This window comes from Sorghum bicolor, chromosome 10 (assembly GCF_000003195.3).
Source record: "Sorghum bicolor cultivar BTx623 chromosome 10, Sorghum_bicolor_NCBIv3, whole genome shotgun sequence".
In the NCBI taxonomy this organism is placed as follows: Eukaryota; Viridiplantae; Streptophyta; class Magnoliopsida; order Poales; family Poaceae; genus Sorghum; species Sorghum bicolor.
In genome coordinates this window covers 15,302,314-15,315,657 of record NC_012879.2, presented here as the reverse complement: position 1 = coordinate 15,315,657, position 13,344 = coordinate 15,302,314, and the positions used below count along the sequence as shown (strand labels likewise).

At 39.2% G+C, this 13,344-nt stretch overlaps 2 protein-coding genes across 2 annotated transcripts; both read left to right on the top strand.

Moving 5' to 3' along the window:
- On the top strand, positions 1,391-5,004 carry LOC8076433 (54S ribosomal protein L17, mitochondrial). Its single transcript, XM_002438233.2, has 6 exons — positions 1,391-1,700; positions 1,798-1,863; positions 2,973-3,047; positions 3,923-4,052; positions 4,204-4,323; positions 4,535-5,004. Exons 1-6 carry the CDS (start codon positions 1,501-1,503, stop codon positions 4,682-4,684), a joined length of 741 nt encoding a protein of 246 aa, XP_002438278.1. The 5' UTR covers positions 1,391-1,500; the 3' UTR covers positions 4,685-5,004.
- Positions 4,950-10,043, top strand: LOC8076432 (uncharacterized membrane protein At3g27390). The gene is given in 11 exon segments (XM_021450556.1): positions 4,950-5,087; positions 5,197-5,600; positions 5,794-5,902; positions 6,033-6,225; positions 6,317-6,453; positions 8,060-8,348; positions 8,429-8,535; positions 8,674-8,842; positions 8,938-9,133; positions 9,255-9,495; positions 9,586-10,043. Coding segments are annotated over 10 exon segments (1,767 nt in total). The 5' UTR covers positions 4,950-5,087; positions 5,197-5,506; the 3' UTR covers positions 9,818-10,043.

Here is a 13,344-nt window from a genome sequence, read left to right as displayed (position 1 = left end):
GCATGGAGTATTAAATATAGACGAAAATAAAAACTAATTGCACAGTTTGGTCGGAATTGACGAGACAAATCTTTTGAGCCTAGTTAGTCCATGATTGGACAATATTTGTTAAATACAAACGAAAGTGCTACAGTGTCGATTTCCTAAAAAAATTTAGAATTAAACAAGGCCTAACTAGGTTCAAAAGATTCGTCTCCCAAATTACAGACAAACTGTGCAATTAATTATTTCTTTTATCTATATTTAGTGCTTCATGTATGCGTTCAAAGATTCGATGTGATGGGGAATCTTGAAAATTTTTGGAAACTAAACAAGGCCTAAGAGACAAGTAGTTATAACTTGTTGATATATTACATACCGTAACATGTTCTTAAAGACTTATCTAATATTATATTAATGTTTCATTATTACTATTGTAATATAGGTTTTTACATTATAGATAATCAAAGTTGATGTTTTAGTTTCCATTCAAAGTTAGAGTTGACTATCTATCTTTCTTAAACTTCTCGTACATATGTTATTACGGTATTTGTGTTCTCGTTGCAACGTACGGTCATTTACCTGGTGCATGTAAAAAATTACCTATGATTGCTTAATGGTTCATCGCTACCGAGGTCTTGTTTAGATCCAAAAACTTTTGGGAGAATTGGCTGTGGGACATGTAGAATGGTGGCCATTTGCCAACGGACACTAGGAAAAATTAGATTGTTCAAAGACACTCCGTTTCTTGTCATATTTGCTGGTGGACACTATGTCTAATCAAATATTATTACAAAATAGATATAAAATCATATAAGTGCTAGAAAATTATACTATAAATTTTTTTACACTCTACATGAGAACTATAGTGTAAAAATATTGTTTTGCACTGAAAATGATCATTTTGCCCCTCTTCATAAATAGACAAAGATAACCATGGTTAATTAGTTAATATATTAGTAAGATACTAAAAATACTAAACAATATTTTTACACTATAGTTCTCATCATGTAGCGTGTAAAAATTTATAGTATAATTTTCTAGTACTTATATGATTTTATATCTATTTTGTAATAATGTTTGATTAGACGTAGTGTCCGCCAACAAATTTGACAAGAAACGGAGTGTCTTTGAACAATCTAATTTTTTCTAGTGTCGGGGATACAAATAAAAACTAATTGTATAATTTATCTGTAAATCATGAGACCAATCTTTTAAGCCTAATAGCTCCATAATTAAACAATATGTGTCAAATAAAAACAAAAATACTACATTGTCAAAATTCAAAAAATTTTAGAAGAATTGGCTGTCGAACATGTGGCCATTTGCCTCGAAATCGGAAAAAGGAAAACAACGAAGCAAAGAGAGTGGGAGCACATTGTTGGGGGCTCCGGCCCGTAGAGACAAGGCCCACGAGGCTACGGTTTAGGCAGAGGGTTCTTCCTTCGCCTTCTTCCCAGTTCCCTCCTCACACCGTTGCGGCGCGGCACCACCCCCGAACCCGACCGCCGCCCCCCCACCATGTTGTCCCGATTGCCGGCGACGGTGAGCCTTCTTCGCCGTTCTCTCCGGGAACCGCGCGGCTTCAGCTCCTCCGCCTCCTCTGTGGCTTCATCTAAGGCAACGGCCGACGGGAAGCTTGTGGCGTCGGTGCTGTTCGAGCGACTCCCCGTCGTTATCCCCAAGATCCACCCTGTTGTCTACGCTTTTCAAGAATTCTCGTACGGAAGATCCACTCAAGTTCGCTCTGTCCTTGTGTGATCTTGCTTCGTTATGCTTATTTGGTTTTGCGTGGCTTTGGTTCCTTTCTCTGTTTAGATTTCGGTGGAGGCAGCAGTACAGACGGCAATACCCCGAGGAGGTCCTCGGCAAGGCCGACGCAAGGTGATACCCCTCCCTCCCCCTCCCTTGTGTCGCTTATGTCATAGACTTATTTTCCCTAATTCACCGCCCCCACCACCCCCATTCCTGGTTGTTCCAATTTTGCTGTGAAGGTATTGTAACAAATTCAATTTTTAAATGGGTTGGGATGAGTGTATTTTTGCTGTGCATAAGCACTATAGTATTAAAATAATCTTTTCAAAATTGCGAGAACAGAGAAAAGGGGTATGCTTTTGTGGTGCATTAGTACAGGTCTTGATTGCTGTTTAGAAAAAAAGACATAGGCAGTGATAACTACTCCCTCTGTTCCAAATAGTAAGTCGTTTTGGCTTGTTTTAGATACATAGCTTTTATTTTAGGTACATAGGTTTTACTATATATCTAGACACTGTATATGTAGGTACAAGCTATCCACCTAGAAAAACCAGAACTACTTACAATTTAGAGCAGAGGGAGTATTACATATACTATGCAACTATCTTACTGAGTGTTTTGGCAATTGTCAATAAAATGCAAATGTATTTTCAAATTCTAGCATCAAGAATGGAGGGAGTGGTAGTGGAAATGGGAGTGTGTAATGCTCTGTGTACGGGCCCTATGTTTATGTTTGAATTAGCTTATTATGCATTTAGTGTTTGAATTTGAATTTGGAAATTGTGGATTTAAAATGATGTTGAATTTTGTGTGTTATAAACATAATAATTTCTTCTATAATCCTGAAACTGATATTGGGGCAGCCCTAATACCATGACCTTATTGGTAGTGGCAGACGGAGAATTCTACTCTACTAAAATAGGACGAAGGGTCACACTTAGAGAAATTGCAAATAGACTCATGATAGATGAGGGATGATAGACATACTTGAGCTCTATACTTAAATGTAGAACAGACTAGATTGGAACTTGATTAAGAAAATGAAGGGATAAATAAAGCTAGACATATCTTCATTACATGAATCAGGTCATTGCATGTTTTATTATAAGCTATGACTCCTCTCTGGCTCTGCTCTGATACATGGGACTTTTACTACGGCCTTCTTCTCAGTTTTATCCCTTTGAGTTACCCTTTTTTATTTGGGTGTGAAAAATATCCTAACTCTTTTCTTTCTATAGGGGTAAGGGTGATTATCATATTGATTATGTGCCTGCTCCAAGAATTACCGAGGCTGACAAAACAAATGACCGGAAGTAAGTTTTGCACCTCCATGTCTTATAGTTTCTATATGGTTCTTCTGAGCAGAGACTGACATGCCTTAAGGTTATTGTTTCCATACACTCAGGTGTCCTGCATGTCTCTAGTTACTATGATAACTAGCTGAACTGCAGATGTGATTGTGCAATGGAATTACATGTCTCTAATTCAAATATAGCTTCCATTTGTTAGGCAACCATAGAACCCAAAACATCATTGAATACGCGTTGCAATTTGGTCATGAAATAATCATTGGTCTCTCTTTTTTTTTTCTATTTGTGGTAGAATTTTTTGGGTTTATCCAATGATATGGAATATGCATTGTGGAGGGAGTTTCTACCCTTGAAAGCTATGGATTTTCCCATTCTTTAGCAATTCATCACATTATAATTGATTTTGATTTACAATTCAAATATGTGTATTGCTTTAGTTGTACTTGGCTAGTTGCCCATCATGACCTGTGCTACAGCAACTTTTATAGCTCCATATGATTCACAGTACAAGCTGTCGAAGTCTTAAGCTACTTTTGTTTCGAGGGCAAGTAATGCAGATCACAACAGGCTATTAACCATTGTTACAATGTGTCTGCTCTTGTGAGAAGCTGAAATAGGAGAGCATCATTGGATGGGTTCATAGCTAAAAACATTCATTGATGTTATTCTCTGTGTCTGCTCAAAGATGACTGCAATAGGCATTTGTCATGGGCAACTTTTTAATCAACATGATTAGGAATTGCTTTTTTCATTTTGCAAGCGTGGCACCATAGAATTGCGCTGAAAGTTGAATATATTTTATGAATTAGTTCCATGGCATTTCTTAGCTTTTAAGTACTGCACTGTCCAAGCCCCTACTAAACCATTGTTTTATGTAGGTCTTTACAACGAGCTCTTGATAATAAACTTTATCTCCTGCTGTATGGCAATGCTTACGGGGCTCCTGATGGAAAGCCTGTATGGCATTTTCCGGAAAAAGTATATGAAAATGAAGAAACTATGCGACTGGTATGCAGTTCTGCAATTTTACAAATGAAAAAACTATCAATTAATTCATGATGTAGTCTGCTTTCAGTTTTTTTGCCTACATCACACCTTAAATGCACAACAAATTTGAAGATGTTATCTAGGGTTTCTTATATACTGGATTCTGTTTCAGTGTGCTGAGGCTGCATTAAAATCTGTTCTTGGGGGACTTGACCATACATACTTTGTTGGCAATGCTCCAATGGCTCATATGGCGGTTGAACAAACGGATTCAAGTGTTTCACCATTCAAGGTGCCTAATTCATTTGACGAATTGATGAAAGCTCTTTGCAATACATTGTAGTTCCTTGCGTGTTGTAAGGAAATTTGTTCACTAATATCCTTGCCATGGTTTCCTCATCACTTGTCAGCACTGGCTTTTGCATTTGTTTAGCCTTTGTATGGCAGGAAGATGTGTTCGTTGTCAATTCTCTGTAACATTAATCCTGTTATGCTTTTCACAGCGTTTCTTCTTCAAGTCACAAGTGGTTGGCACAACGAAATACCATATTGGAAAATGCAAGGACTTCGCGTGGGTGACCAAAGATGAGCTGCTGGAGTATTTTCCTGAGAACAAGGATTTCTTCAACAAGATGATCATCCACATTAGATAGCTCTGTAATCAGGCCATGAGCTATCTGAACAATTACCATTTTGTTTCTTGACTGGTGTACAAGTTTAGCGCCCCTATTTTATCGTCACGACTCACGAGCAGCATTGCTTGGCAAGAAACCACCAGTGCGGGCAGTTGACACATGGCCATTTTGCCTCTCTTTCCTTGGGCTGATCATGTATCAATGTTTGGCGCTATGACATTGCTGTAGCATGTAGTCCTCTCCTAGCTGCTGTATGTTCACATGACTTATTGTCAGTTTGCATGGAAAAAAAATAATTAGCAGGGTGACATTTGATTCCCCTGCTTTGTTGTCCTTCATCCTGGTCAACGTTTGTGGAATCTGTAGCTCTGGACTCGGCAATTGGAAATTCGGGCAACGCTCCAGATAGCATTTGATTCAGGTTATTCTGCATCTCCTGAATAAAAAATCAAGTATTTTCTTCTGATGTGTTTGAAAGGTCATGATTTCCCCCCCTTCTAATCTATTGCGATGACAATGCACATCTCTAGGGAGTGGGCCCACACCGTCGTGTATACGCCGTGGCCCGTGGCTCATGCAGACCAACACGTGGCGAGTCCCAACGCTTCCACAGCATACCGCCTCTGATTCTCACAACACATGCCGATGAACTCCACCGTCTTTGCAGGCGTCCAACTCCCTTTTCGCTAGCCTGTTACAGAGGCTTCCCGGCTTCGCTGCCAGGGCAGGGCACAACAAGAAAGACTACACTACACATACGAGCAGCAGAGTTGTGAGCTCGTGATACTGCTGACCTGCGAGGCGAGGCGATTGGTTAGGACCTAGGCCTCGCTCGGATCCATGCAGGTCCCTGCGGGTTTCCTCGGCAAGCTCTGGAGCTTCGTGTCCTTCGTGCCCTTCTTCATCCTCCTCCTGCTCCTGGGATCCATCAAAGGTAACAGCAGCAGCACAGATTGGCCACGCCACGGCTTTTATTTATGAACTGTCTCTGTGTGGATGATTTCATTTGTAGTATTGTTTGTGCTCAGTGTTAATGATTGTCTATATCATCTGTGGTTCAGGCTAACGATTGTCTATGTCATGTGTGGTTCAGGCAGATGCAAATGACTCGCTCTTCTTTTCTGCAGCTGTCCTAATCGGTCCGGTTACGGCTTCCATCGTATTCTTTGGAAACTCTGCGGTTATTATTGGTCTCTGGCCTGCACATTTCATCTGGACATACTATTGTGTTCTTAAGTACGGTAACTTCCTTCTACATTGGCAGGTTTTGTGTGATTTCCTTGCATTGCCGCTCATCTGTATCCTGAATAAATAAATGAGTGTGAAATCAATAATGTGATCAGTTCTGTTAGTTCTGGTTTTGCAGAACCGAAAGGATCGGGCTGGAGTTGAAGATTCTTATTGGAATTCTGTTGCCATTACCACTGCTTCTCTTGCCAGTACTTGCCATTATTGGGAGTCTTCTGAGTGGTATAGGATATGGAGTTTTTGTACCTCTTATGGCCACCTTTGAGGCTGTTGGTGAGGGTGTCACTGACAAGCTGAGTCATTGTTTTATGGTATGGTTGTGCCTTTTAGGTTCAGATTCTTCTTTCCTTTTATCGGTAAGAGCCGTGTAATAGTTCTATTGGCATCATCTAATTGCTGCAGGATGGAACTGTAAGCACAATAACTGGAGCTTGCACGGTTGTCCGTGATGTCACCGATTTCTGCTTCCACTCGTACTTCTCTTTCATGGATGATCTTATTGAGAAAATGGGGGACGATGAAGCACCTCTTGGCATCAAGTATGTTTGAACTTACATTTTCCCTGTCCCAGTAATCATGACCAACTATCGAGCATATTACATCTTTTTTCAGAACCCAATGCTAATCATGCATATATCTTCAACCGCTATTGAACCTCAAAACATGCAGCCTAATAAGCATACTTATATTTCCTCCGATCATAAATATATGTCCTTTTAGGTTTGTCCTAAGTCAATCTATTTATTTTCGGAAGGACTGGAAGAACTTTATTGTAATTCTATTATAAGAAGAGAATTGACCCAGTTTATAAGGAGCCTAAAACCTTACAAGAAACAAACACCTATCCAGGTCTGCTCAGGAGGAAGCAGAACACCACTACAGCTAAAAACTCTACCACTAGAGTAACAATCCCCTTAACTACTACTCAACAACTTGCTCAGGATTGACTACTAAAACATGACTAAAAAACAACTAAAGCAGCAAAACTTTTGAAAAGAGATGATCCCACAACAGCAAACTCACTCTAGAGCAACAACGTGTATCATTAATAACCTAACATGCTGAAAACGACCAATGGGGGAAAAAAAGAGAAAACCTTCATCCTGGTCAATGTTTCTGACCAAAGATATTTCAGGAGGGACCATGTGACGGGGATATTGGGGCCTTGTGCAAACTGATGTTTACCTCTCCAGGCCACGGCATGTCATCACAGAGCAGCAGCCAGGGTTCTTCTGACCAGATCACTAGTGTCGATTGGCCTTACACAATGACAGATCCTTATAGTTAGTTCCACGGCCTTGGATGCTGTTACCCTCTTTTTGCATTCCATGTTCAACCAAAATCATTAATGCTTCCATCTTCATCTTGGAAAAAGGCATGTTTGAAATGCTGTGCAAAATGATTGAACAGATCACAACCCATATTCTTGGATAAAGGTGACAATGCACCTAATCTCTTTTGCAAGGGGATTCTTGTGCCCACTGGATAGTATCTCTGCCTCTAGTTCTTGGCTTTTATCAGCTAGCTGACTACTCTTTCGTTGATTACTTTGTGTTCCCTGTGGGTGATGCAGCTAGTAAGGGTACTGACAGTGTAGTTGTGATGGTAACAAGGAATTGATCTTATACTTGTATCTCAAAAAAATCACTCATTGTAGCAGTACAGCTGGATTTAGTGCCATCAGATTGCAACACTGATGCAGTTGCTGCATTGGTGGTGATGTTGTCAATCTGCATTTCCACTTCAGCTGTCAGTGAAGGGCTGTAAACCAGACTGTGCAGTTGTTTGTTCAATGCTTAGTTCATGGTCTTCCACTGAAGCAGGCTTAGGGTTCACAAAGCCAGCTGGTGCTGGTGCATTGGTGTGGACATTAACTTCCGCGACAAGTGGTTCCTTCGCTACCATGGTGTCTAGAACATCATCCATTAGCCTCCAAGGCCGGTGTGGGCCAAACCCTTTTCATCTTAACTAAAAGTATATCGTATTAAATGAAATGATTATATACATTGTAAAGTTGTTCCTTTAAGAATATAGTAATCTCAATATTTTGTTGTCAATCTACATAAATTTTGGACATTTATGACTGGAGGAAAGATCAAATCATGTGTGCAGTTTTGTTACTAACATTACGGTGCTTTGATGTAGGTTGTCTTATCTACCACGAAGCATGCTCGTTGCCTTCATTGCTGTTCCAGTGGATGTGCTGATGATAAGTGCAGTGGCTCTGTGGAAAAGCCCCTGCATGTGTTGAAAAGGATGGCAAAGGTTATGTGAGGATCTAGTTGGAAGGGAAGGACCATTTTTAGAAACTGTATGTGTGCCTTTTGCTGGTTTGACCATTATACTGTGGCCACTTGCTGTGATTGGGGGGTTACTAGCTTCATTTTTCAGCAGCTTCTTCTTTGGGTTTCGTGCAGGACTGATTGCATATCAGGTCTGTATACTATTTTCTCCGATGAAACAAGAATACTCATGAAGTAAGCTGTACTGATATGCTTGTACAATTATGCACAGGAGGCTTCTTTCCAAATGGGACTTGCATACATGATTTCAGGAGTAGCAATTTTTGATGAATATACCAATGATTTGCTTTACCTAAGAGAAGGATCATGCCTTCCAAGGTATGTATCGATGAATATTTCATAGGTCCATTACATTTAGCAGTTACCTTTTAAAATTTGTTTATCACTTGCATGCCATTTCTTCTATATGCATAGATTATTTGTTCAATTTGTCAGTAAGCCACTTTTGACAGACAGGCCCAAATATCGGAAAGCAGATATCAGGAAGTGTGAAACTGGCAAGGAAGGGCAGAAGGTTACGACTGAACCTGCAGAGAAGCAACAAACTGGCCATCATAAGCATAGAAGGGTGTTGCATCCATCGAAGACATTCATGCAAACAGTCCAGCGACTAAGACCAGTTCAAGTATACAAATCTCCCTTAAATCTTGCCTCATCTGTATCTCTGTTCTAGCAACAAAGACTTATCAGCCTCTCTCACTTTTTTGCTGAACGACATAGATATGGGATTGGTTCTTCCGGTCCTGTGAGCTGAATGGAAGAATATTACTGAGTGAGGGCCTGATCACTGCCGAAGATATGGAGGAATATATCACCAAAGGAAAATGCAAGAAGTTGGGGACTAAATTACCTTCCTGGTGTATCTTTCAGTGTCTATTACGATCTGCAAATTCTGATTCGGATGGTTTGCTCATATGTATGATTCTGTACCCAACATGTGAACGAATGTCCGCTTCAAAACCTAACAATATAATTCAGTGTGCACTGTCCCCGTTTCATCTTTTTGTTTCACCAACATAGCTCGTATGTTCATGTAGCTGATAATGTTGAAGTGACAAACCTCAACTGGCCTAAAGACAGAGTATTTGACTGGTTGCTTGGACCACTTCTGGTCATCAAGGATCAAATGAGGAAACTGGAGATCACTGAAGACGAGGAGACGTGCTTGAGGAAGCTGATCATGACAAACAAGAACGAGAAGCCATCTGACTGGGACGATGCTGGTTTCCCCTCAGATGACAATATAAAGAGAGGTCAGCTGCAGGCTATAATCAGAAGGTACAAGCGCAGCCTTATGTCCACATGCTATACTTTCAACAATAAACCTGAAGGAACTCCAAGTAACAAACCCATCTTATTCATTCATAGGTTGCAAGGGATTGTGGCCAACATGTCCCGAGTACCGAGTTTCAGGAGGCGCTTCATCAACCTGGTCAAGGCGATGTATCTAGAGGCAATTGAAGCAGGAACTATCGACGGATCGCGTGACATCAAGCGCAAAGTTAAGGCGGATGTTGGTACTGAAAAATTCGGCGACAGAGGTGCAGAAGATATTGCCGGTTCATCAACTCACCCTCAATCGAATATTGACATTGTGTGATAATGTACTAGTGTAGTGTGCACAATTAATATCTTTTGAACACTCCTCTCCTGTGAGCCTGGATTCAGGATCGCAGTTTCTCTAGTATACGGTTTATTGTGGAAAGAAACTTGTTAATACCACGTTTAAGGGATCAAGGCACGAATTCTGTGGGACGTGGTGGTTGTAGTTTATTTCTATTCTGTTCTACAATAGCAGTTCTCTTGTTCATTCTTGTCCGGGTCATTTCCGCACCTCAATTAATCATGTATAAAACTTCTCTCAATTATAAGGGCCTTTAAAAAAACGCAAACAAACGATGCTTTCAGCAAATGGCTGAGACTTGTCATTGTTTCACTTAATTATTGTGCGCAATTTGGACATAAATGGAGTTGTGAGGTTGGGATCCTAGGTAGAAACTGATGATATTATAGTAGGTATATATCACGGGCTATTTTTAGCTTTGAGGTATCCACACTGGGTTATTACAGCCTACTTTTAGTTTTGAGGTATCCATTTAAAAAAACTTCTCTTAAATTATCAATAAGTGGAAGAGGGTGCGTTATGGATGTCAAATGGATCCAGAGGACCCCTTCGACATAATGGTTGTGCATTTTCTGTATTTTTGAGAGTAGTAAACTTCCATCTCAATAAACTATATTGTGTATATGTTCATACTTGTTTACCTGTTTGAATATGTTTATATACTCATATCAAGATATAGATCTTACTATGCAAATTTTTTCGATAGAATCCATATTTTTAATATAGTACTAAAATGTCACTACTGTAGTATATATAATGAGTATAATCACATACTCTATGTATGCATACATATTTAATATACATATCACCTTAGATGGTCTAGTATGATCATATACTTTGTCTGCATATATTTCGTTCAGTCATATATACCCTAAATCTAGAGATATAGACATGAGAGTAACTACCCGTACGAAGTAATTTTCCTATATATATAGATATAGACATGAAAGTAACTACTCGTATGAAGTAATCACACACACACACACACACGCACACACTCACACACAATATACATATATAAATAAATAAATATATACCATGTATCTAGCTACAAAATAACTTATTCTGTACCAACTTTGAGTTAAGATAATTATTATGTTATACTATAACGTTACAGTAAATATCTCTATATGTTATAGTAACCCAACTATCATAAACATATATAAATATTATCGTAAATTAGTATATAAAATTATCGTAAATGGAGGTGGCTACAGAATAATTTATTTTGTAGCTGGCTAGTGAATATATCTCCCTATATATAGATATATATACATTTTCCTAAAAAAACTCATACGTATACCACATACTCGCTCTATACTCATGAAAAAGTCGTTAGGACAAGATTTGGATCAAACATTAGGAATATAAATCATGAATAACTTTTAACTTGTTAAGTTTAGAAATGTGAAAACCATATGAATAGGTTTGCTTTGAAAAATATTTTGATAAAAATATACATATATCACTTTCTGATAAAATATTTTTATTAAAACAAGAAATCAAAGTTAGACTTTGGAGAGACTATGTCTCTGTGTCCTAAACAACTTCCTTTGTGATTATGGAGAGAGTATTTCATCGAGTCGAATTTTTGTGTTAGGCAAGACGACATGTTAACTTATCTTCCATATACTCAACCACAAAGGCTTAAGCCATAGTATCTTAGGAATCGCACACAAGCAACACCTAGCACGTACTTGTAGCGGTGCTACAAGGGTCTCATCACTTTTGTAAACGGTCACAGATTGTGCGTCTTTTTCAGGTAGTGACAGCTGCCGACTGCCGTGTATACCCAAGTTCTGTCCAATAGGCGATGAAAGGCACAAGCTGGACGAGAACTACATACGAAGGCACAACATGCATGATCTGTGAATAATAACCGAAAGTCAGGTAATGCGCCTATTCTTGGGACAAAACATCGTCGCGTTTCGGTTTCTCCGACTCCAGCCAGATTATTATATATAAATAGTAGTTGTATGTATATGTATGTATATACACAAAGCTTTTTAGAGTACATTTCTGTACTATAGTAAACATTGTCCTCTCCAGGCGCAGGTGCAGAGAGAGACCTTCACAGCTCAGCACTACTGCCTGCCATCTGAGTATGGAGCGTACGCCAGGCAATTTCGGGGTGTTCGTCAGTGTCTTTCTTGGTGAACACAAGTGGACCGGAAAGTAGGAGCGAGCAGTCCTGTGTGTCTTTTTACGATTGTGTTGGCCGGAGAGGGGGTACCGTTTGCTTTTTTGGTTCCTCCGTCAGGATAGACGGCGCTCTGTGATGGCATTGATTATTTCAACGCCGAGGCCTCAGAATACTAGTTTTGGTTGAACCGTGTTATCAGCTTTACTACTTTTGGTTATGAATCTTAAGGGCACTTAGTACAAATAAAGTGATTCGTATAGACTAGGAAATGTTGAGACTACTAATCACACAAAGCAAACTACTCCATCCATCTCAAATTATAAATCACTATAAGAATCTTGGAGAGTCAAAATATCTCAAGTTTAACCAAATTTATATGATAAAATAATAATATTTATGATATCAACTAAGTATCATTAAATTCTTCGTTAATTATATTTTTATAATATATCCACTTGTTCTCATAAATCTTTATAATTCTTTCTATAATTTTGGTCAAACTTGAGATGTTTTGACTTTGCAAGATTGTTGAAATGTCTTATAATTTGGGATGGAGAGAGTATTAGGCAACATGCCTATTCTTAAGACAAAATATCGTTGCATTTTAGTTTCTCTGATCCTTGCCAGGTTATCAATATATATAGGGCTTTTTAGAGTACACCCCTGTGCTATACGTTTCTCGAGAAATTAACGTTGTCCACTTAAGACGTAGGTGGAGAAGCCTTCACAGCTCAGCAATGCTGCTGTGCCATACCATCTGAATCTAGCCATCCAGTACAAACCTAGGCCTTGTTTAGTTCCGAAAAGTTTTCGGATTTCGGTACTGTACCACTTTCGTTTTTTTATGGCAAATATTGTCTAATTATGGACTAACTAGGATCAAAAGATCCGTCTCGTGATTTACAGGTAAACTGTGCAATTAGTTTTTATTTTCGTCTATATTTAATGTTTCATGCATGTGTTGAAAGATTCGATGTGACAGGGAATCTTAAAAACTTTTTGGTTTTCGGGGTGAACTAAACAAAGCTCTAGGTTAGAACCTTACATTTCTTGAGAAATTAATGTTATCCACTTTAGACGTAGGTGCAGAGACCTTCTGAGTCTAGCCATCCAATATGAATCTAGGCTAGAACTTAGGCTAGGCACGACCCACAGTGACCGGACCAGGCACGACATGCCATACTGCTAAGGGCCATGGTCTGACCAGCAGCCCAATCACACAACACTATTGGATTATTTTTCAAGCTGGACTAGCCCGAAGCCTGTCATCAGTGTAACACCCAAAATGCTCCTCTCATATAAACATCCAATGAACATATCAACAATTCAAATATCAAAGATTAGTGCACTGAACCAAACA

Excerpts from the sequence above, each read along its gene's own strand:
- LOC8076433 (XM_002438233.2), top strand. The coding sequence starts at position 1,501 with ATGTTGTCCCGATTGCCGGCGACGGTGAGCCTTCTTCGCCGTTCTCTC. Across the intron at positions 1,864-2,972 it reads CTCGGCAAGGCCGACGCAAG|GGGTAAGGGTGATTATCATA; the intron begins GTGATACCCCTC and ends TTCTTTCTATAG. Across the intron at positions 4,324-4,534 it reads CAAGTGTTTCACCATTCAAG|CGTTTCTTCTTCAAGTCACA; the intron begins GTGCCTAATTCA and ends TGCTTTTCACAG.